Below are 23,925 nucleotides of genomic sequence, written 5' to 3'. Positions count from 1 at the left end.
TCAGATAAAAAAGAAAGCTGCTCTGCCACATCAGCTCTTCCAAATACGAGAGTCATAAAAACCGACTTCCTCTCTGCTCACTGCAGCAGGCTGCGATTGGTCTGCGAATGCTGACAGCACTGATGCTGCTCCGTGCAGGAGGAGGGAGGAGGGAGGAGGGAGGGGGGGGGGGGGGGGGGGCTGCCTCTCTCTATATAAGCCGGGGATCTGCAGCATCACTGAGCTGGTGCAGTGCAAAAACGCTCGCTCATCCTCACCGATGGTGTGCAGAACAAGGGGGACATAAAGAAATCTTCTGAAACTAAAAAACATTCTTTTCTAAATCATACGAAAAAAATCCACCACAAAAAAATCATCATGAGCTACGATTCCTTCTACTCCTACCGCCGCCCTTGGGACAGCTACAGAGGCTCCCAATCCACCACCAAATCCTCCACGTCTTCCTCCTTCTTCCCTTCTTCTCGAGCTCCTCCGGCGGCGAAGAGGATCCTCAGGCTGGCCTCCTCTTCTCTGCCGGACGGGTCGGAAAGGATGGACCTGGCTCAGGCCAGCTCCCTCAACGCCGAGCTGCTGGGGCTTCGCTCCCAGGAGAGGGAGCAGCTGGTGGACCTGAACGACCGCTTCGCCACCTACATCGAGAAGGTGAGGAACCTGGAGCTACAGAACCGGGCCCTGCAGGCCGAGCTGGAGGCGCTGAGGAGGCGGCAGAACGATCCGTCCCGACTGCAGATACTCTACGAGGGGCAGGCGCGGAGTTTGAGGGCCATGATAGACTCGGAGAACGGGGACAAGATGCGTATGGAGGCGGAGAGAGACTACCTGCGCGATGTGTACGAGCAGATGAAGGAGCGGTACGAGGAGGAGGCGAGGAGGAGGATGGAAGCAGAGGAGGCGCTGCAGAGGGCCAGAGAGGAGGCCAGCAGGGCCGTGCTCTCCAACTGTGACGCCGAGGCCTCCGTGGTGTCTCTGTGCGACGAGCTGGTCTTCCTGAAGAAGGTGTTTGCAGAGGAGCAGGTGGAGCTGCAGGCCCAGCTGCAGGTGGCGAGCATCAGCGTGGACGTGGAGGTGTCTCGGCCCGACCTCTCCACCGCCCTGCGAGACATCCGAGCGCAGTACGAGCGGCTGGCCAACAAGAACATGCAGGCCGCCGAGGACTGGTACAAGGGCAAGTTTGCGAGTGTGGCGGAGATGGCCAGCAAGAACAACGAGGCGGTGCACGCCATACGAGAGGAGACCATGGAGTACCGGAGGCTGCTTCAGTCCCGCTCCTCGGAGATCGAGGCTCTCCGGAGTGTCATCGACTCCATGAACAAACAGCTGGAGGAGCTGGAGGACACGCAGACGAAGGAGGTGACCAAGTACCAGGTGAATACAGAAAATATACACCCTGAACTTCTTTGATATTTAAGCAGGAGAATGAAGAAGAAGGAGGGAAAGAAAAAAGATGAGAGAGGGTGCTGCACACAGAAAAGATAAAAATAAAGAGTGAAGTCGACCAACAGCAGAAGGGAGCTGTGCTTCTTTGCTCCAGATTGTAAATGTATTCCCTGCAGCAGCTGATCAGCAGGAGACGATGACAGACTCGCAGCAGAGGTGAAAACCTGCAAGGTTAAAAAAAAAAGGGAGTAAACCGAAGCTCCACGCAAAAGAATGAAAACGATTCTTACAAATGTCCAACATCGAAATCCGTCTCTGCAAACGTCTACAACACATTTTTACCTGCTGTGTGTCGTTCTCCGTTCACAGATCAGGATAAGCGAGCTGGAGCGAGACATCACCGACGCCAAGCATGAGATGGCGCGCTACCTGAGAGAGTACCAAGACCTCCTGAACGTGAAGATGGCTCTGGACATTGAAATAGCTGCGTACAGGTGAGACAGCCTCAGAGCATCATTACTTCATGACATCCAGCTTCAGTAAATCAAATCTTTCTGTGCAGCTTCTTTACACTTTAAAGTCGACCTATTTGTGCTGCTGAGCCCCATTAAACTCACATATAAGTGCAGCGTGTGTTGGAGCCTGCAGGGGGCGCTAAACAGCTTGTCCTGCAAATCACAAGATTCGGCTTCAAGCCTCTCCTCTCCTCTCCCTGCACTCGAAGGCAGACGTACGGGACTGAGGAAGCCCTGCAGCGTTCTGCCACCCGGAGGACTCTCAACTCTCTTTAAAATGTAGAAAAACATTGACGTGTGTTTTCTTGAGCAAGTTAGATATTTATAATCTTCTTTTCTCTTTTCAGGAAACTCCTGGAGGGGGAGGAGATCCGCCTGGCGTACCCTTCCCTTCCAACCCTAAACTAAAAAAACGCCTCCAGCCTGGCGTTAACCTTTATTCTTCATCCCCCGACCTGAACATCCTCATTTACTCCTCCTCCCCTCCCCTCCCTGCCCCCTTTACAATATCTTCTTCTTCCTTACTCCAAACATCCAACCAAAGCTCATCCTTCTCAAGACAGATGCGCCCTTGTGCTGAACAAGAGGTCCAACCAGAAGTCCCCCTTCTTCTACACACGCTGTGACACCTCATCACGAAGACCGAGTGGCTGCACTGCATTACTCACAACGCTACGCCGGACTGCACCCTTGTTTTGGTTCGGTTCTTCGGGGGTAGCATACGTTAAGGTCCAAAGAGCGGAGTGACTCATCGGGCCGCTTTTAACCCCTCGCTGTGCAAACATCTGACCAAGTGTTTGTGAACGAGGGCGACACAAAGAATCCTTTAATCTCTCGCTGCTTGGACTTTATCTGTGTTTAAACTGGTGCAACAAACCTCCAGGAACTCTGCCAATCAAGTCTGCATTGTCCCGCACCCCCCCCCCCCCTGGTTCTGCAGTCGTAGTCAGTGAACCAGTAACCTTAAACGTTTCTTTTAAACTTAACTACAGACCCATTTTTTTGTCCTCTTTTGTGACTCTTCTTCTGCATTTACATCCACAAACACGAGACGTACTTCAAATCAGGCAGCGTTTGTGTCTTTCACCAAATTGGCAGTTTTAAAAAACATAACTGTGAGTATATTTTCTTGCAGCCTGTAAATGCAGTGGAAGACGAATCGTTACTGGGTTCTCGTTTTTAGTCATGCAGTGTGTTTCGCAGCCTTTATGTTTTTTGTTTTTTTTGTTCTGTGATTTCATTCCAAGCTAAACGACGAAACCGGACGATGCGTGCAGGAGCTCCTTGTTGTCTGTCTGCTGATGTTAGAAGTCAGCGTCACTTTCAATTTGAGAAACTAATAAAAAGTCTGTACCATCACGCGTGGTGTACCTGTAACAGCAAACAACAAGCTGAATAAACCTAAAACTGACCTGCAAATCAGTTCACGAGTCCTGTTTTTATTCGAACATCTGAGCACGTCCAAATCCACAAAATAAAGTCACCACATCTTTCTTCAAGACGTTTAAATTGTCCTTTTTGTTCTGGAAGGTTCCTTTGTGTCAGACACCACTCGATCTTGTGTCAGTGTCCTTACGAGTCATGATTCGAGGTCATTGATTTTACACCTGTCATTTTGATTCAGGAATTGTTTTGTGTAGTTTCTGGGTGCCGCTGTAAACACTTCCCTTCCCCCTGGCTGAAATGAATCCTGCTGAAATGTCTCTGTACTTACCTCCCTCAATGTCACAGGAGCAACACAAACAGCAGCACTGCACCATTTCCCATCATTCCACGTTGCTGGCAAGCGGACTGGAGATGTAAGTTGTTGGTGCTTTGGCCTCAGCAGCATCATCATCCATCATTGGGCTGACACCAGGCATCCCACTGAACCCTGAAGGAACAAAGAGTCTTCACGTGATGTGTTTAAGTACTGCATTAAGGCTGTGAAACAACAAAGTGAAGAGAAAACACAATAACCTTTATTACACTGAAGCCAATAAACAAGAGGGTAAAAACTGAGGCTGGAAACGGGACATTGTCGACTACATTTAATGCTTTTTAGATGCAGCGGAAAAAGAGGAACTTTTGCATTCAACAATAAAAAACAACGTTTTGTTTTTTAATTGCTCCCGGGGACAAATAGTTTCTTGAATTGAATAGTGCAAAAAGAAGTCCAGAAAAAAATAAAAGTCCTGCATGAAACGTTGACAAACAAACAGAACAAGCAGAAAGTGCAAGTAAATAATAAATGTACTTTAAATGTGTACAGAAGTAAAGCGTTTGAGTACATTTAAGTATGTAACTTTCGTCAGATATCAAGGTGTTCTGCTCACATTTGTTACCGTGTTAACTGGTGCCTTGTCGATGGTTGTCATGGTTACAGACGTTGAAAACTCCACGAATCGTTTCCGTGAGTTTTATTTATTTGTACACATATCTGACAGAAGTGTGTTTTTATGTGTTTATTATAGATAAAACTAATTATACATTTAACTGTAAGTAGAGACGCATTCGGGAAAGTCGCCGATACACCTGGCCAGGTAACTAGCTTAGCTTAGCTTAACTATCTGCCGTTAGTTTTAGCGTTCAAACTCGATGTATATGTTAAAACAAACGCTTCTAGGAGAGCTATTAACTTTAAAAACGCATATTTATTTTATTTTATATTTGACTCCAACAGATGGCAGTAGAGGCTAACACAGTTTTAGTTTGCTCATCACTTCCGGTTGTCAGAGGTCACCAACATGGCGGCTTCCTCACGTCGATAACATTTCTGTGTCAATGTTAACTCTCAAATCTGAAACGCTTTAGCGAAACTAAACATTATAGAATCCAGAAAGAAAGAACTGCACCGTGTGAAGCATCTCACGACCGACATGTTCCAGGTGATCGGCGGGCGGAGCGTGCAGGCGGCCCGGCTCCTCTCCCCCAGGAGCGGCGTGCTCGTGGAGGCTGTCCGGGGGAGAAAGTCCCGCACAGACCCGATAGCGAAGTCCAAAGAGGGGAGGATTAAAGTCCCTCCACCCGTAGACCCGGTGGAGATGGTCGTCCTCAAGGAGAGATTTTCGGAGTACCAGCTGATAATGAGAGCTCTTCGGTACGTTCATGACCAGTTTACTGTTTGTAACTTAAAGGGGACATAATGTGAAAAATCCTCTTTGACATTGTTATGAAACATTTATTTGGGTAACTTGAATGTCTATCAACCCACAAAATGTGAAATAAATCCATTCAGTCCTTTTGTTTGTGGTCTGCAGAAGTTTTACCACACAGAGGAAAATGCTCTGTTTTAAATGTGATCTCCTTGTGATGTCACAGTGGGATTCTGGTAAAAAAAAAAAAAAAAAATCCCCTCCCCTTGTATCTCCTAGCCTAAAGGAAAACTTTTGAGCAGGTGTGACATTTGTATTCTCTCCTCAGAGGAGTGACGTTTATACTGGAAAAACTCAGGGGGCGGGGCTTATTGCATTTAAAGAGACACACACACCAAAACGGAGCGTTCTGAGAGAGCTGGATTCTACAGGGTCACAAACCTCCTCTGCTGCTTGATTCATGTTATATTTGGACCAAAGCTCAGAAACACAGATGATTAACTTAGACCACGGGGGGGATTGATTGAAAAGATAAAAAGGGGGAAGAATATGTACACTTTAAGTGTGTATAATAATTAAATAATTACAGTCTGTCCGATAAAGACATTTTTGCAGCAAATAAAAATGTCGGTAATAGGAAGAGAAAAACTTCTAATACCGATATATCGTGAGTGAGAGAATAAAAACGTCTGTTTGCTTGAACTCACATTTTCTTTTATCCGAATTTCCCCCATTGGGGGATCAATAAAGTTTATCCTTATCTTTTGCTCCATTAGGTCTTTTCTGTAAACGACAAGTTCCCACAAATGTAAAAGGAGCCTCGTTGAAATGAAGTGATTTGAAATAATTCCCCTCATCTGTTCTGTGTGTGTGTTAGTCTGGAGTTTAAGGAGGAGGTGCTCAGAAAGAAATACGAGGAGGAGACCGGCTCCCTGGCTGAGGAGAGAGCGAGGCAGGAGGCGGAGGAGCATCGTGCCCTCATGGCCTGGAACGACCAGGAGAACCAACGCTTGCTCAAACTCAGGTGGAGACTAAAAAACAGCAACATGAAAAAGAAGAAGAAGAAGAAACCGTTTTGCCTTCCTGGCGCTGGATCTCACCCTCTCCCGATGTTTCTTACAGGATCCTGAGGCTCCAGAAGGAGAAGGAGGAAGCTGAGCGTCAGCAGGTCGAGGCGGACATTCAGCGAGAACGAGAACAACAAGAAGAGATCAAACAAAGAGAGAGAGAAATCTTACAGCTACAGGTACGAGTTATCTTCTTCACATGAACACCATGAACTGACGTGACCTTCGACGCCGTTTGTAAACACACATTCGTCACATTAACTTTCTGTTGTTCTTCCAGGAGGACGCAAAGAACTTCATCACCTTGGAGAACTTGGACCAGCGAATAGAAGAAGCTCTGGACAATCCCAAGAATTACAACTTTGCCATCGACAAACGAGGAAGGGTGGTCAAAGAGACGATACAGCAGTGAAACGGAGAAACACAAGAAGGTGGTGAAACGTCGACCTGGAAGAGAGGAGCGTCGTCAAACTGACCCGGAAAGGATGATAGACAGTTTAAAAAACAAAACGGTCATAAATAAGAAATGACTTCATCTTTGTCAAGTCTGCTGGAACTGAGCTGCTTTCTTATCTCGTTTTCTCGTCATCGTCACCTTTGAGTTTTGAACCTTTTAACCGTCATGTGTCCGTTTGATTTGATGTCTTCCTGTCGTTTGTAGTGTGAAGTGGACTGAATGTATCGCAGTTCCTCCGAGATGATTCTGGATCTTTTGAACTCTACACGATGAAAATCAGATCACTTTTCTTTTTCAGCTGTTCCTTCTCGGCCTCAGATTTCATTCAGAGCAAAAACAACCTGAATGACTGAAAACATCGTTTTGGGACGAGTGAACCGATTCGTTGTAAAAAGTAAAATATTAAAATCATCATGATGAGTTGTGTGTGGACTTAATTACGACGCAGTGACTCGGGTCGATTTTTTGTCGGAGTTAATTGTTCTTTCCAGTGACAGAGGAGATGAACTGCTGGATGTCTTCCATTTATGGTTTTGTTTATGCCGCATTTTTCTCCTTTGTGGATTTTTTTAGTTAGCGGTTAGCTGCTATCATGTGATGCTATTACGTAGCGGCTATCATCATCCGGTTTACACGCCCTCTCGTAAACAGGGCACGGGCGGCTGTGGAAACGCAAACTGGATCAGGCTTAATGGAACCAAACTGTACTGATCCGTACCGGACTGCTGTGTGGAAACGGGCTTTAAGACACCTGAGCTCGGGGACAACCTGCCCTTCAAGTGGAGCACCGTTACCTACACCGCCCCCCCCCCCCAAAGCGTCCAATCTGACCCCCGGAATACACACATATCTCTGTGATTAAAAAAGGAGCATAAAACTAGAAACACAAGACTTAAATACTCACATTAGGTTAGAGGTTAAATTTCCCTTCGAGGGAAATACAAGGTCAGACCCTAAAGGTCATTTAAAAACGTTTTCCGACACGTGTTTCATAAAGCAGCAGTGTAGGAGAGTAAAGCGTACAGATTAAGCCTCGCCACGTTAGTGAAATAAGTATTATCTGACAGAGGAAGTCATCATCCTAAGTGTTTTGTTTTGGAGTATTTTTCATGTTTTAATCCTGCACGTTCAACTTTCATCCACTAGGGGGCGCCAAGCACACCTTCAACTTCATCGGTATTGTCCCTTTGGGGGGAAATGCAGCCAGGAGAGGACAAGGTGGAATATAAAAATACTGGAGTTCATCTGGTAAAAAAACAGGAAACTGAGGATGAATAAAAACATCATAAAAACAAATCTGAGATATAAAACTGTTTGTATGATGAGAAAGAGAGAAATGTCTTCTCTCCCTGAGGAGACTTCAACACATGATGGACTCATGGTTCTTTGCATCATTCCCGTGTGAACCATCAGAAGCAGGTTTGAGCCGCCTGCAGGGTTAAGTAGTTTGTAATGCGGTGCACGCAGTTAATGTGATCACTCGGGGAGGTTGATGGGATTGTTCAAACACAGGAGCAAAGCTCAGGATCAGAGAGAACACCTGAACTGGGCAAAGGAACCAGACAGACAGCTGTCCTCTGACGGAGGTCCAACACCTTTCATGAGAAGTTTAAGAAGGCGTCTTTAACTTCCTCCTGGGCTTCATGTAAACAGCTCTGATCTCTGTCTTTTTTTAAAAGATTTATTTGGGGGATTTTTGTGCCTTCGTTGAAGAGATAGGTCAGTGGATAGAGTCAGAAATGAGAGTGTGGGGAAGGAACTACAGGTTGGATTCGAACCCGAGCTGCCTGCTTGGAGGACTGCAGGCGCTGATGTGTCCTTGGACAGGACGCTCCAGAATATTCTATGAGTGACTCCAAACTTGCTGCACGGTTTATTAAATGAAGGCTGTGAGGAACGACGACTTTGTCAGGTTCAAACTGCAGCTTAAAATAAACACTAAAGTGAAGCTGCTCCATTGTCCCTTCAGGGCCTCCGTACATGTGTGACTGTGTCTGCAGAGACTGATTCTGTTTAATGTTTCTGACAGGACCTGGTGTGTTTCCCTCAGCCAATGACAGCGCAGCAGGTGAGTTGAGGGAGAGGATACAATTCAGTGATTGGACGGGATTCAAACCTTGTGGCGTCCGGGGTGGCCAATCGGATTTGAATAGGGGCCCAAGCCACTGTCGGCCGCGCTCCTGTTTCCACACCTCCTCCTTTCAGTTTACTCATCCAATAACACACACACACACACACACACACACACACAGCTGATTTCCCTCTTGTTTTATTGAGTGCAGCGGGTGCGAGTACATCAGCATACGTTCAGATCCTACATGGCGACACGTGACGCAGCCTGAAGCTGCAGCTTTAAACTCATCCAGGTTTATTCCTTCAGTATGAGCAATAAATACATTCACAAAAGGAGCTGTGGGGGAGTGTCCGTGTAGCTCCCAGTATGAACCAGTTAGACCAGTGAAACCTTCCACAGAGCTGCATGCGTTCCTGTTCATGCCTCAGTTTTTAAAATGTGAGCACTCAGAGTAAAACAGACATAAAAACATGGTTATAAAAAAATAATAAACCTCATATATAGCTACAAAAACAAACATTCAGAAATAACAACAATAAGCACTTGAATATTCAAGTATAATAAGTCGGACACTTTCAGGTTTCTCCCTCATGAGACATGAAGAGTTGTTTTAGAGCTTGTGAGGTTTGTTTTTTCATCACTTTGTGGTCGGATCGATCGTGGATTAAGAAACCTGATTGTTCAGCTGTCCGGGGTATTTCTCGAACCTCCTCTCCGCCTCCTCGCTGAACGCGTCGCCTGGGGGAAACAGGATCGATAAACGCCGTCAGAATGACCTCGATTTCACATTTACATCTGGAAGATTCAGTGTTCGTTTTTTTTTTTTTTTCTCCGTTTGACATGAAACTCACCGACGTGGCAGTTGTGCAGCCAGATTCGATGTCCGTCATATTTGCAGTTGCATTTCATGCCGTTGTTGGTGAAGTCGCTCTCGGCCACCTCCTGGTTTGGATTAATCACGATCTGAAGATGTTGAGATGTGTGAGTTAAAACAGAGGTGCAGAGGGAGCATTAAGAGCAGCATGTTGTGCTTTCATTACCTGCAGAATGTAGTTTCCAGGTCGGACGTCGGTGATGTCGATCCACTGGCAGTCGATGTCGTGGCGGTATAAATCCCAGCAGCCCACAGTGATCCCCTGATCGCCAAAGTTTGCACACTCGTACCGCTTAGAAACACCTGAGGGGGAGGGAGGGGGGGGGGAGAACTCGAATGAAGACACGTCTTGCCCCTTGGGGACAATAAAGATTTGTTCACTCAATCCAATCTAATCCCAAACGAGCTAACAGACTTAAGATGAAGTCCCAGACTCACCCTCCTGACAGTCTGTGTCCTCCAGACAGAAACTGGCTTTGTGTCCTTCCGCCACTTTGGTACCGTTTGAGTTCAGCAGATCATAGTGAGTAAAAATATCCATGCTGTGGTAGTGGCTGTAGAGCACAGAGAGCGGTGTTGTTATTGGAAGTTACAAACACCATGACCTTTAAGACTTTGACAAAGTTACCCGTGACAGGCGTGCCAGACCCACGAGTGGCGCCCGGCCTTCGGTTTGAAGTCTGCGCGGCCGATGTTGTGGATCTGCGAGGAGAAGCGGAGCAGGCGCCGGTGTCCGTAGGGCCAGTTGGCTTTGGCGGCCGATTTTGACAGACAGTCCTCCTCGGCGGCGCAGTAGAGCATGTGCAGAGGGCGATCCTCGATGTAAACCGTCTGCTGGACCAGAGGGGCGTTCAGGACCAGATCAGAGGCCGCTGGGATTAAAGCAGGATTATGTTTTTATGTCATTATACGTCAAGACGGCTCAGCCTGCAGGAACATGTGAGACCTTAACACACTGATTAGAAACCACGAGGGGGCGCCAAAGATCTCAGGGGAGGCGTGCGGCTCAGTCATAATGATAAAACAAATGTTTCTTTATTCAGAGATGGAGCAGAAGGTGGAGTCAGGAATCAGGGAGGGAGACACAGCTGGGCTACGAACCCGAGGAGTGCTAATCATTAGGCTAGCAGCGCCCCCCAGTTAGACTCTTTATTCATGATGTGTCTGGACAAAACACTTAATATGGAAACATAGTGGGAGAACTTACTTTTTATAGTGTGGTTAAAAAGTAAAAGTGAGATAAGTTGAAGTCATTCCATAATCACAGAAGAAAACAAAAGCAGAATAAACGATGGCGTCACTCACTGTCAGAGCAGATGACTCCCGCTGCAAACTTGGCCGCAGACTTCTGGCAGCTGAGCGTTTTGTGGTGCTGACACTGACTCAGAGACATCTCGTTCCCCGTGCACTTCACTCCGCTCATCACCATGTCCGTCACGTTGCTGCTGTCCCAGTACCACGTCTCCTTCAGAGACCCACCGACAGGAAGCAAACATGCAAAACAGAGCGCAGGGATCAGGAGAGAATCAGTGTGATGGAGCCGCTGCAGAGAGAAGCAGATGTTGATGAGTCATGTTTGGCTGCTCAGTGTGAGGCGGCGTTTATGATCATGGGAGGAAAATAACTTGGCCGGCTTCTCTTTTCCACGCTACGATAACTGGAGTAGTAAACCAGTTATGAATATGAAATAACAGTCGAATACATCAGCATCAAGTCACGGTTTTTCTTCTTACAAGCCTTTAAGTTACGATTATATTCATCATTTGGCTGATGATCCGTTTAAACGTCTTATTTCACAGATTGATCATCAAATTAATCAGTTAAAAAGTTCTCTGTCTCTCTGGGTCTGTTTTCACTCCCCACACTGTTTTTCCGTTTGTTTGTGTTTTTCTATTTTTGTCCTGCGGGAAACAAAATGATTACGTCTCATTGTAGGAAAAAAAAAAACCCTCTCTTGATCTTGGGTTCTACTTACAGTGATGGCATGCATGGAGTAGCCGAGCCCTAGCTGCCTGCAAACCACCATGGCTTCCTTTGTGGTCCAGCCTGTGCTGCACACTGTGCCCCACTTGGACCCCACCTGAACCTCCACCCGGCCCTCATAAGTGCTCCGGCCGCCCACTATCCGGATCTGCAGAAAGGTCCTGCTGGGAGTCAGTGAGGGGACACACTTCCTGTCCCGTCTGTCAACTGTCTGAGCTCTCTGACTATCACTGAGCAGCAGCAGCAGCGGAGGATGTTTTGAGTTAGACTTTTCTAGAAGTGGAAAATGTCAGTGTGGTTTGCAGATGAGGTCACCACTTGGCTTTAGTGGTGAGTGGCTTTTTTTTTTTTTTTTTTTTAGTTAGATGAGAAACTTCATGTGTGTCTGCGTCTGTCTGCCCACAAAGACCAGACCAGACCTCTGTGTTTGTCCATGAAGGAGAAGCAGCATGGACTTCATATGGAAGCTGTAATGTACTGTCAGGCGTTTGTGACATTACGTGCTCATATGTCAGGTGAAGCAGACGGTTTGTTGACCTACTCTCAGACCCTGGTTAGCGTAGTTCAAGCCCAGCTGCCTGCAGGCCACCATGGCCTCCTTGGTGCTCCAGGTCTCCCCACAGATCAGACCCCAGCTCTGCGTCCCGTTTGAGTCTGTGCTCAGCACCTCCACGCGGCCCTCGTACCGGGTCCGACCGCCTGTGATTCTCACCTGCGTGAGGCCGAGGGGTTAGAGAGCACACAGCAGAGCATAGATACACGGAGGAGGCCGGGTCTGATCCCTCTCCAGCCGGCCTGTCAGTGTATCTATGTGAGGAAGAGCTGCTAACACGCTGCTGTCACCAAAACAATGACTTTGTGATTGGCCAGCAGCAGAAATCGTGCAGTTTAAAGCCCGGCCGTCGTGAACGGGTAACGATATCATTGTTTTTGTGACAGCACAGAGACGGAGGAGGATCGGGTGAGATGGTGTGAGTAGAAGCTCTACAGCTAACAAGCAGCAAAGCGCTAACTTATTAAGATATGCAAAATATAAAATAATTTTCTCTTCCTTTGTTACATTTAAACATTGTAAAACAAATGTAATGCAGATATTCTTCCTGCTCTGACTTTCCTCGAGTTGATAAAAAACTGATTGACAGGAAACATTTGAGTGAGAAGGTTTCGCTCTGACCGAGTTCTCCAGTCCCAGGTAGGGCACGTTGCAGCGGACGGCGGCGTCCTCCATGTGCTGACAGTCCTCGGACGTGATGTTCTTAAAGGGACAGTTCCAGACGGACTTCTCCAGACCCAGACACTTGACCTCGTTCATGTAGATCGGACCCATCCCTGGACACACGGACGGATAAACACGCGTTACAGAGGCTGCTCTTCTACCTGGATGTAAACAGCGAACAGACCGAATCTCACAGGAGCAGCACATTCGGGTGCCTTGCTCAAGGGCACCTCTGCAGTGCTCTAAACCCAAGTCCCTGTAGACTGACATACTGAACATGACAGCTGAACTGAAGGCTGTCGGGTTGATTCTTTTCGGGGCTTTTCCAACATTTGGATGTGAAAGCTACAGAGGGACAGTGAACCTGGGTCTCACCTGGGACCAGGTCTACAGCCTCAGTGATCCACCAGCTGAGCTGACCCAGAACCCTAAGATCAGCCTACATGACTGAAAAGCTTCTTCAGGCTTCCCTTCTAACCAGGGGAATGTTTCCAGCTTTACTCTGTGAACTATTCACTGACTGTTATACGACGTGTCTGAGGAGGAATTCAGTCAGCGGTGCGAGTTTCCGACTTCAGTGATATTCAGGAATGTGTGTTGGGCTCAGGTCAGCCCAGGTGGTGGTCCGACATCCGTCTGAGCACAGAGCCGCTGCTCACTTCCTCTGTGGTAGAAATCCACACACACACACACACACACACACACACACACACACACACACGAAAGACATCCCCACCCAGCGCTTCGGAGAGCTGCTCCTCAAAAGACGCCTTGTTTCTCCGTCAGTGGAAACACCTTCAGAGAATCACCGGTGAGGCAACACCTACGCTCGAATAAACATCCTCTGCTGGTGTGAAATGCTGCTCGACTGGGGAATAAATCTTGTGATATCGGTGCAAATCTGCGATAAAAGGTCGGGCTTTAATTTAGACGGCGTCTTTGAGACTTTGATTTCACAATCCTAAAGTGTTCCAGGCTCAGCGTGTTGAAGGAATGTTCTTTGTTGGAGCTGCTCCACATGTTTCATCAGAGCTGTGCCGAGTTTTATTTGAGCGTTCACCAACCAGAAACACACGCAGGAGAAAAGCTGGCTGACCTGCGTGAGTTTAAAGTCAGGGGTGTCGTGCATCATCAGAACCAAGCGTGATGAAAATGTTCTTAATTTCTCATCTTTCGTCACGCCCTGCATTCCTTCCCTTATTAAAATAAACGCTAACTGAAGAATCCGTTCAGGAATGTGGACTCGTCGAGGGGCCGGCGAGGTCAAACGATGACCTGAGAGATGACTCGTGCTGCAGATAAGCAGCCGATGACTGACTCGTCTTTCTTTGCTCGTTACCTTGTCCCATGCGGCCTCCGGTCAGAGCCTCCTTGGCCGAGCCGAAGCCGAGCTCTCTGCAGACGACGCTGGCTGACTGAAGGTTCCAGCGGTCGTCACACACCGTCCCCCACTCGTTGTCTTTCAGCACCTCCACCCGACCCTCGCCTATCCTGGCTCCTCCCTTCAGCCTCACGTTAGCCTGGACAACGAGCAGACACATCAAACAACCTGAAAACCTCCACTTAGAATCTGTTGCTGTGTAACGCTGCTGACTCTGCAAAAGAAGATCGAGATCGAGTGAAGAATACTTTACCGAAATCTTCTGTTTCTTTTTCAAGCCGCTGTTCTGCATGAACTGCGGCCCCGGCATGCAGCTGACCACGGCCGCCGTGCCGCCCAGGCAGGTGGATGTGGAGTTCGGTTTGCTGAACTCCAGGGGGCAGGCGGCCAGGTGGACCTCGGTGCCCGTGCACGCCACCGAGTGAACGTGGAAGTGGCTCTTCTGACGCTCCAGGTATAACCTGCAGGAAGCGGAGACACTGCATGAGCGTCCGCAACGTCGACTAGCCGAGCCGGCTGTGAGCGAACTGTGTAACAACGTGCAGCGCAGGAGAATAATCTGTTCTCATGCACCTCCGACTGTCTTATTACAACGTTTGGGATGCAGCATGTGTGTGCGTGTCCTTCATGAACACACTGAACAGTTTATCCTCAGATTACCTTTTGCCAGCGCTGCTCTGTTTAGACTTAGCGTTAGCTTTAGCTTTGGATGTCGGCCTGCAAGGTAAACACGGGTTAGACGTTCACAGAGAGAAGAAGAAGACAACGAGGACAATCATGGAACGAGAGAGAGAGAGAGAGAGAGAGAGAGAGACTCTAATCACACTCATGTTAAATGTTATCCTCATCACATTTGTTTATATTGTTCAGGAAGTTTCTCATCCTTCAACAAAAACACAGAACATGAACTTCTGGACTTCTAGAAACTGCACGGATAAAAAGTATGTGGACGCTCTTCATCACATTCCTGTGTAAATGTTTGCAGTTTGCTCGTCCATATACATTTAAGCGTGTAGTTTTAAACATGCTAAGTGTGACCTGTAGCATGTTTGTTAGTAAGCTGTGACACAAGCTTCAGTTTCGACACTGATCTGAACACAGCGTCTGTTTCTTTCTGAAGAGAGGAGCAGAGAGGATGCAGGTTTAACAGACAGACTAGAGGGAGGTATATTAGAGGGAATGTGTGTCCACAGTCTGTCTTCATTAGTGGGAAAACATGCTGGATTTTGCACAATATGTGAGCTTTAAAAATAAAAAGCCCAGCGACCCGGCATAGCACAGATTAAACAGACCTGACCAATCAAAGAGGACGTGAAAGGAGTCGAGAGATAAATTCATCCTGCACTAAAAATACACTTCATGGAGAAGTTGGATGCTTTTTTTTATGTCCTTGATTGGATCAGTCTTGACAGTCTGTGTTACGCCAGCAGAAACATGAAAGAAACACAAACTAACTGAAAACAGAGATCCATCCTAAACCCCGTGCAGCTCATCATAACGTCGACGTGATAATAAGGGAGAAGGGGTCATCTAGCTAACAACAGGAAACCCACTGTCTGTCAGTCTGCAGTAAACAGAGCAGGCGGAGGACGACGGTGGGTTTCTCTCTCTGTACCTTCCAGCAGCTGCAACATTAACCTTTGACCTGGAGACTTTCTCAGCCGCTCGCTTTTTCAGACGTCTGCAACATGAGACGGCCAAAAACATCACATACAGGAGAGAGACTGCATGCAAACACACACACACACACACACACACACACACACACACACACACACAGGCTCCTGCACACACACACACACACACACACACACACACACACACACACAGGCTCCTGCACACACACACACACACACACACACACACACACACACACACAGGCTCCTGCACACACACACACACACACACACACACAGGCTCCTGCACACACACACACACAGGCTCCTGCATGCACACACACACACACACACACACACACACACACAGGCTCCTGCACACACACACACACACACACACACACACACACACAGTGGTCTCTGGGATGCACACACACACACACACACACACACACACACAGTGGTCTCTGGGATGCACACACACACACACACACACACACACACGTCTGTCAGGTGAAGTACTGGTGGGTCAGCGCCAGCGGTGGAAAACATTTTTGACATTTTGCGAGTCTCCATCAGATCATGTGACTTCAGGTCCCCGATGTTCGGTACTACAAAGATGTCCCAACTATGTAGCCTTGTGCGTTATGCCCGCCATCATTATCATTAACCGTCTACGACGGGCATGGTTTTGTAAATCCTGCGAATGGATTTGTAAACGATGGGGATGAATCTGTACACGTCGTGCACGGCACACTTTACTCATCTGTAGCCACAGATTTAAAACTTGTAAATCTGAGAACACGGATTATTCACGTTCTGATGTTTCCTTCGCTGAGCCTTTCAGGACCAGGATGAAACAGCAGTATGAGTGTTTTATACATAACATACATAGTTGTAGCTAACTGGTAGAGAAGAGATGAAGACAGAGACAAAGGCGGGTCATGGAGGACACTGTGGCTGCGGCGCCGGAGACGTCATGTTTTTGAGGGTCACAGCGAACACGACCTCAATGTTTTCCCTCGCCTCTGTGAAATTCCTGCCTCGGTTGATTCCCCTGTTTGCTTCGTGTTCGAGAGATTACGCCACACTCGATCACGTCTCTGACTGTTTCCTGTTCTGAAAGTGCTTTTAAGTGCTTCTGAAAACAAACGAGGCCAAAAAGCGGGAAATGAGAAAATCCCCGAATGTGTTCGTGGCAGTTGTTTTCAAAAACCTTCAGGAGTCCAATCAGAGAGCTCGAAGGTCGTTTTAAAAAGTGAAAAGTGTTCGTCTCCGCTCTCGTAACCTAACAGACTAAAAAAAGCTCAGACAACACAGAAGAACCCCGTTCCCCCCCCCCCCCGAGCCTCGGCCTTCACACACACCCGAGAGAAAACACACGTTTCCCCTCGTTCTTGCTGCGAGGGGATGAATAAGACGCCTTCAGCTGGAATGTGTGCAGTCACTGTACTCACATGTGTGTGGAGTTGACATGTTAACAGGCTCTACAGGGACGTGACTGTCAGTCTGCTGACTCAGTCCAACTTTTACAACAACTCTCCCATCAGATTGTAAAAACAGTTTTCATGTAGGGAACATTCATCATTTCATGTCAGGCTGAAACACTGAGGCCGGAACATTTTCAAATCTGAAAAATGTGGCCGACATAAGGACCGCATTATAAGATCATAACCACACACACACACACACACACACACACACACACACACACACACACACACACACACACACACACACACACACACGAGATGATTCAGCCACAAACCGCCTGTTCAAGTGTTCAGAAGTGACTCCATGAGAAAAGAAAAGCAGAGGACGATGATTGTCGTTTCTAAACGACGGCTTCAAAAGGTCAAAAACTTAAATGACCTTCAGTTCTTACTTGTAGAAGTTCTTGTTGACTTTCCTCTCATGTGGGAATCCCAGCATGCCGCAGACCACACGCGTGTTTTTGATGGTCCAGCCCTGGTCGCAGACCTGCGCCCAGCCCTCTTTGTACTTCACCTCCACCACGCCCTCAGTGATGGGCATCTTCTTTTTGGCCCCGGCGACCACGGGGCGCAGTCGCACGACCTCGATCCTGTTCTCGTCGACGTGAGCCTGTGTGGAGACGACAATCAGAGAGGCTCATATCTGACACACACTGATGGTAGAGGCTGCTGCAGAGTGAAGAGTCCATCAGTGACTTGGGGTTAGGTGTCTTGCTCAAGGACACATGGGACATGTGGCTGCAGGAGCTGGGGATCAAACCCCCGACCGTCCGGTTGAGAGACGGCCGACTCTACCAGCTGATCCACGCTCAGACCTGGTTCCTTAAAGACTCTTGAATGAGAGAAACAGACTTCACAGTGAGTCAGAGCTTTTACGGAGAATCGTTTTTCGCCTGGCAGCTCATCAGGAGGAAACGTGACTCTCTCTCTCTCTCTCTCTCTCTCTCTCTCTCTCTCTCTCTCTACTGTGAGTCATTTCCTTTCAGCTTTATTTGCTCGGTCTCGAGGCCGCATCTCACCGAGCCTGACTCTCAGCTGGAGTCAGACAGTGTGAGGGGGAGAGCTGGTCCTGGTCTGTGGAGAGAAGTCCCCGGTCTAACCTTGTTCACCTCGGACCAGTCACACACACACACACACACACATGCAGTGGTTCAACATGTAATACATGTTTGCATATCTCTCCAGTGTTGAGACTGAGATATATTCTGAGTTATCGTTCTTTCACACCAGCGTCCAGGAGGAGCTGCATGTGTGAACGCAAACAGCAGACGTTTAGCCCGAGTTTGTCCCGCCTGCCCCTGAGTATTATTTCCACAGAAAGATTGAGTCAGAGTGAGCTGATGTGATAACACAGCAGGATCTAATCAGGGTGGGAGAGAGAGAGGGGGGTGGGGGGCGACCAATCACTGTCTGCACGCAACCAGTGTGATCTGAGTGCACGTCGTTAAACAGCCATGCAGCGATCGAGCGACCATCAAATCCTTTCAGATTGGACGAAGCGTTCTGTTTAAGGAGAGTCTCACATTGAGACCAGAGACAGAAGCTCCGCCCCCTCAGGACGATGCAGCTGGAGAGAAGCTGGTAATGAACAGAGCTGATGAGCAGCATGTGTGCTGCAGCTACAGGTGGAGTAGCACCGAGGCGTTGAATGTCTTCCATGTGGGTTTTACTGTATAGTCTATAGGTCTGCGAGGCAGCAGCTGTTAACACACACACAGCCGACTTTATGGGCTGTAACTGCAGCTTAATGAACTCTGAGCATCAGTTTTAACTGCAACCAAATTACACAAAGTCTTTAAATGTGATTTAGCGACTTACGTCAATAACATTGGAGTCCACAAAGCCCGGGATCCTCTCGTCTTTACACACCACCCCGGCGTCCTCGTCGTGAGTGCAGTCGCTGTTGCCCCAGCCGCGAGACTTGCAGAGTTCGATGCTCTTCTCTCCCCCGCTGCACTGCACGTTGTCCAGCCAGATTTTTCCTGTGACAGTAAGCGGACAAGTCAGCGTGGCGCCAGCAGCACGCTCCCGGGTCAGTCCGGGCCTGGAAGGGACACTTTGCTGCTTGTAACACACACACACTCCCTCAGTGTCTGTTTCATCGTACTTGGATCAGAGGTTAGTGGGAGAATTCTTCAGACGACCATCACCGTTAAAATATCACTCTGTCATGGACAAAACCCTGATGCCCAAAACTGTCATTCCAGACGGCATAAAAAATGATATTGCAGAGTATAAAACTAAACAGTGAATCTCAGGAAGTGGCTGAGGGGCCTCTCACCTTGTCCTTTGCCATATTTGGCGCTGTGGGTCCATCCCGTGGCTGAGACGAAGCCCAGCTGGCGACAGAGCACGTTGGCGTTCGTTAGTGAGAAGTCATCATCGCAGATGGTTCCCCACTCTCCCTTGTAGAAGAGCTCGACCCGACCCTCGTTGTGTTTCCGTGGGAATCCAGCCAGCCGGACCTTTAGCCGCTGGGACTGGGAGGACGGGGACGGGGACGGTGACGGGGACGGGGAGGGCGTGGGCGTAGGCGTAGGCGATGGCGAGGCTGTGCTTGGTGGTGTGGTCTGGGCTAAGCAGCAGGGGAACCACAGCCCAAACAGGAGGCTCAATGCTAACTGTTGCCTGTGTCTCGACTTCATCATTTTAGCTGCATGTGACGGAAAGAGAAACAATCAAAGGATCAATCTCAGGACAGGTAATCAATGAATATTTAGTATTTAGCATCCTTAGCACGCCGTGTCCACCCATCCTGTCTCTATGACAACCGTGGGTTGACAGCAGCTGCTCCGTGACTTTTTATGTGTGCATGTTTTTTATTTGAGATCAGACGCGGAGCAAAGATGACACGACCACGTGGGCAGCCAAACTACGGGAGAATACTAAACACTTGGAAAAAGCGCGGCGGTGGCGTTGACGGCATCCTTTCTGAAAAGTTCAACGACTTTCAACTTGAGCGCTCAAAGAGGCCGCGCGAAAAAAAGTGCAGAGCGTTCTGTAGAAAAGACGCTTGGCTCTTTAGTCATTTAAAACGATGTGAAAAAAGAGACGCCGGCGCTGCGAATGCGAGTTGGACGAGGGGCCATATCTTCATCTAAAAAAAACAAAACGATGTTGATGTGGCTGCAGAAGAAGCCAGTTCCATTTTAGGACATGTCTCTACAGCACCACAGTGCACTAAGATTACAGGAGAGAGAGAGAGAGAGGACTAAAAGAAGCTAAAGCTACCAACTCGAACAAACTTCTTGTATAAATAGTGAAGACAGAGGAGCTGTAAATGTGCTGAGAACTCCACGGAGGAGGAAGGATCGATGTGACCGTGTGGAGCCGCTCCGACAGCTTGATTCAAACCATCTGCTCAGTGTTTACTGGACTCTGATGTGGGGAACGTTAAAAACGACCACATGATGGTTTCTATCCGTGATATTCACACATTTGTCTCCTTTCATTAAACTTCACTGTGGAGGTTTTTTCTCACTGCCTGGGTGCTGATGTTGAGATAAAAGTATGTTCATGCAGAGGAACATTCATCGGCTTCAGCTCGGCGTGCAGAGCGCTAACATAGGCCTGCTATTGATTCCTCTTTGCTTTCAGTGAGAGGAGGGTGTTGTTCCTCCAGAGACACAAATACAGTAGTGTGATGTGTTTGTACAGAGACCACCGCAAACTTCAGGTGCACTTTCCAGAACATGTCTGAGGCTGACGGCGTCGTCACAGCGTGCCGAAGGACACACACTACGCTGTAGTCACATCTCTGAGCTGAAGCGATGCGAGGCCACGTCTGTGTCTCAAGAAATTAAGAACATTCAAGCTTTTATTTTTTTTTCAGTACAAGCAGTGACGATAAAATCTCAAACTGGAGCTGAAGGGAAAAAAACAAACATCTGTGAGGAGAAATTGTTGAGTTTTGAATCAGCCCACTGGCAGCACATGACCTCTGTGTGGATAAGTAGTTTAAATGATCCATCAGAGTGTGCAGACGAACTTCCTGCTTCTTGCAGACGAGGGGAAAACAACATTTTGGAGATTGGCGCAGAGTGGTGCGGAGGAGGAGGAGGAGCCTCATTCAAATGTTATACAAGCCAAATGTTTGTACTGACTCCACCTGTAAGATATCATCTTCACTGATCGTCTGACAGCCTGCTCCCCTGCAGAGGCTTCGGTCAGCACGATGCACCATTCAATCCAATGAGGGCGATCGATTCAGAGGGTGAGAGAGCCTGGAACACTTTTAGTTAAAGAGCCACATTTTGAAGTGTTCCTGCTCCTCACTGTGGAGCAGTGTGCACATGGATCAGATCAAAAGGTTGAGCAGTCCTGAGACTCTGCACGCCAGAATCTGTTTGCTAATTACAAGCAGAGGTCTGCACCTCCGCTGAGACTCGGCAGACGGCACCAAGCCACGAGTGAAAGCTCCCTGCATGGGGCCAACGGGAGATTTACTTTCCTTTCTGCAGCATGTTGATGACCTCAGAGGAACTTTGTGAAACTTTAACTGTAAAGCAGCCGACATGAGAGGAGAGAATAGTTTTACACAAATAAATAGACAATCAGGCACAAAGAAAGCTGCTTGATATGGAAAACAGGCAACACGCCAAGCGACATTTCCTCGAAAATTTAAGAGGTGAGATGAGAAACTGTGAGTGTGAAACAGTCCAGACCATGATGCAGGGGTGTCATCTGTAACGAGGGATCCTTCAAAAGCTTTTCATCACAACACACTTTGGGATTCTTTGTTTTCTATTTTCTCTAAATCTTCCTTTGTTTTTGTTTTTTTTTATCTTTTCTAGAAATGATTTCTTTTCCACGGCTGCAAAGCATCTTAAACCCAAGCTCTTTTGATTTTAAACATTATCCGAGAAGCTTTTTAACCTCCAGACTCTGGTATGAAAAGCACGTAGCAGGTATTTGGCAGCTCTGATTTCTGTTCCTGGACCTCCATCTTTTATTCCTCGTCTGTCCTTTCATTAGCCAGTGGATCAGCTCATGAGTACATGTCTGACCCTCTCACAGACCCGACTCCTCAGGTCCTCAGGTGGAGGTCTTTTACCAGGACCAAGAACCCCATCACAGTCTTAAGTTGCTCTTTAACATCCTGTTGTCTATTCTGGCATATGAGTAGTTACTCTGTGTGTGTGTTTGATCATTTTGTGGTTATTGATGTCTTTGTGGTGTGAATGACTTCATCGCTTGGATCTTATTCATGACTGAGGAAATATATGTTGTGTTGTATGCTGTGTTTTTAATGAAATGCATAAATTTAATGCAGAAATAAAACTGCTGCTCTATATTTTTTAAAAGTAAGATTTGAAACATCCCGAAAAGCGAAACACAGAAGGACTGAAGTGCAGCAGATGGGTTGTGGTTTGTGTGAAGGGATTCAGATGGCATGCTGACTCTTCACACAGTTCAAACTCAGGATCAGAATTCAACATGTGCTGTTATTTCAACACCAAGGAAAACTTCTACTTGCAGATTATTTCGTTTTTCTGTTCAAATACTGCTAAAATTTTCACTTTTTAGAATCCCCCCCCCTCCTTTAAAAGTCTAACTATGAACCAGTATGTCTTACCTTATGAGTCCAGTATGAGGAGGTTAGAACGGTTCCAGTGGAGAAAGGGGGGCAGCTGACTCTTGGATTTTAGTTATCCAAAAAGCTCTGAACAGACCCAGAATGATCCCAGTTCAGTCTGCTAATTCATCCTCTTGATAAACGCGGGTCCAGTTTGCAGGACAGTGGGACAATTACTCCTCGCAGCGTTAATGTCAGTAAATCGCCAGCTGTACAGGGTTCACTGAGGAGGAGGAGGAGGAGGAGGAGGAGGAGGACTGAAGGGGGCTGGTTCTGTTCCCTGGAAAGACACTAACTCTTTCATGGATCGTTCTGTAACAGGCAGATGTGCTCTTTCATAACGCCAGAAAAACGTGAATTTGGTTTATTCTCGCGCTCAGCCTACGTGTCTGATGAGGCGCAACGTGTCCACAGAAAGAAGAGGATCAGACAAGACAAGTTAATAATGACGGGAGGAAGAGTTATATTCAGTTATACAGAAAAAATTAAATAAAACATCACTGAATAAAACCTTCAAATGTGAGGGGAAAAGGTCGAAATGTCCAGGGTAAATTTAGCTACATTTTCTAGAATTAAGTCCAAGTGTTATGAAAAAGGTGAAATAATAATAATAATTAAATAAAAATTCAAGTTATCAAGAAATGACAAAATGTTGAGGGGAAAGAAGTCCAAATGTCCAAAATGAAGTTTAAATTCAATATCTTGAATAAAGTTGAAATATTGAGAAAAAGTTGACATTCCTAAAAAAAAAATGGAAATTGAGAGAAAAGGCGGTTTTTCAAAAGTTGTGATAATATTGAAATGTTGAGAATTCGCCTTAAATTCCCAAACTGTATCTACATTTTGTTCTCGGTATTTTTACAACTAAGTCCAAACTAAAGAAAGAAACTCTGGCTTTAATTGTTCGTTTCTCATGTTTGGCCCTTATCCTCTTCCGTACCTTTACAGGTGGAGAAAAGCGAAGACGTCAGGTGAGCTTATCGCTTCTTACTAAATACGTAAAGCCCGTTTTGTCTTTCAATTATCCTGAGGAATAGTGTGGTTTATTTAGTTAGAATTGGGTTAAGTCTTTATTGTTTTCTTATTGAGGACAAAGCAACGGAAGCGAACAAACGTAGCTAACTCAGCTAGCTGCGCTTAGCATCGAAACGTAACATTTAGATTAAAACGGAGGGAAAGACGCTTGATATGTTTTAAGTCACTGAGATAATATATATAAGTAA

At 47.2% G+C, this 23,925-nt stretch overlaps 4 protein-coding genes across 8 annotated transcripts in view; 3 read left to right on the top strand and 1 right to left on the bottom strand.

The window, feature by feature from the left end:
- The first annotated feature begins 196 nt into the window (after nt 1-196).
- On the top strand, nt 197-3,314 carry neff2 (neuronal intermediate filament family member 2). Its single transcript, XM_079369808.1, has 3 exons — nt 197-1,365; nt 1,747-1,871; nt 2,240-3,314. The coding sequence occupies exons 1-3, from the start codon at nt 358-360 to the stop codon at nt 2,298-2,300; spliced, it is 1,194 nt and encodes a 397-aa protein (XP_079225934.1). The 5' UTR covers nt 197-357; the 3' UTR covers nt 2,301-3,314.
- Nucleotides 3,315-4,213: 899 nt separating this feature from the next.
- mrps26 (mitochondrial ribosomal protein S26) lies at nt 4,214-6,904 on the top strand. 2 transcript variants are annotated; one of them, XM_079369837.1, is made up of 5 exons: nt 4,214-4,284; nt 4,555-4,971; nt 5,844-5,990; nt 6,089-6,212; nt 6,314-6,904. In XM_079369837.1, the coding sequence occupies exons 2-5, from the start codon at nt 4,751-4,753 to the stop codon at nt 6,443-6,445; spliced, it is 624 nt and encodes a 207-aa protein (XP_079225963.1). In that variant the 5' UTR covers nt 4,214-4,284; nt 4,555-4,750; the 3' UTR covers nt 6,446-6,904. The 2 variants fall into 2 exon arrangements, with proteins under 2 accessions (XP_079225963.1, XP_079225962.1); XM_079369836.1 differs by lacking the exon at nt 4,214-4,284 and adding an exon at nt 4,291-4,414.
- Nucleotides 6,905-8,743: 1,839 nt separating this feature from the next.
- loxl3b (lysyl oxidase-like 3b) lies at nt 8,744-23,824 on the bottom strand. Of its 3 annotated transcripts, none has more exons than XM_079369775.1 (15): nt 23,643-23,824; nt 22,703-23,091; nt 19,409-19,780; nt 18,946-19,109; nt 17,520-17,737; nt 14,272-14,479; nt 13,977-14,157; nt 12,596-12,750; nt 11,963-12,133; nt 10,744-10,903; nt 10,067-10,310; nt 9,877-9,992; nt 9,605-9,741; nt 9,416-9,527; nt 8,744-9,302 (listed from the first exon to the last, which is right to left on the bottom strand). In XM_079369775.1, exons 3-15 carry the CDS (start codon nt 19,773-19,775, stop codon nt 9,229-9,231), a joined length of 2,307 nt encoding a protein of 768 aa, XP_079225901.1. In that variant the 5' UTR covers nt 19,776-19,780; nt 22,703-23,091; nt 23,643-23,824; the 3' UTR covers nt 8,744-9,228. The 3 variants fall into 3 exon arrangements, with proteins under 3 accessions (XP_079225901.1, XP_079225902.1, XP_079225900.1); XM_079369776.1 differs by lacking the exon at nt 23,643-23,824 and adding an exon at nt 11,414-11,569 and having other exon boundaries at nt 22,703-23,161; XM_079369774.1 differs by lacking the exon at nt 23,643-23,824 and having other exon boundaries at nt 22,703-23,161.
- The window catches only part of rab11fip5a (RAB11 family interacting protein 5a (class I)), a 67,604-nt gene continuing 66,856 nt past the window's right edge, over nt 23,178-23,925 (top strand). For both annotated transcript variants that reach the window (XM_079369761.1, XM_079369760.1), the window contains exon 1: nt 23,178-23,673. The gene's annotated coding sequence lies outside the window, so the exon portion shown is untranslated. The remainder of the gene's footprint in view (nt 23,674-23,925) is intronic.

The sequence above is a fragment of the Symphodus melops genome (genome assembly GCF_947650265.1).
Source record: "Symphodus melops genome assembly, chromosome: 19".
In the NCBI taxonomy this organism is placed as follows: domain Eukaryota; kingdom Metazoa; phylum Chordata; class Actinopteri; order Labriformes; family Labridae; genus Symphodus; species Symphodus melops.
The sequence above is the reverse complement of the archived record's forward strand: the minus strand, read 5'-3'. Positions and strand labels throughout refer to the sequence as shown.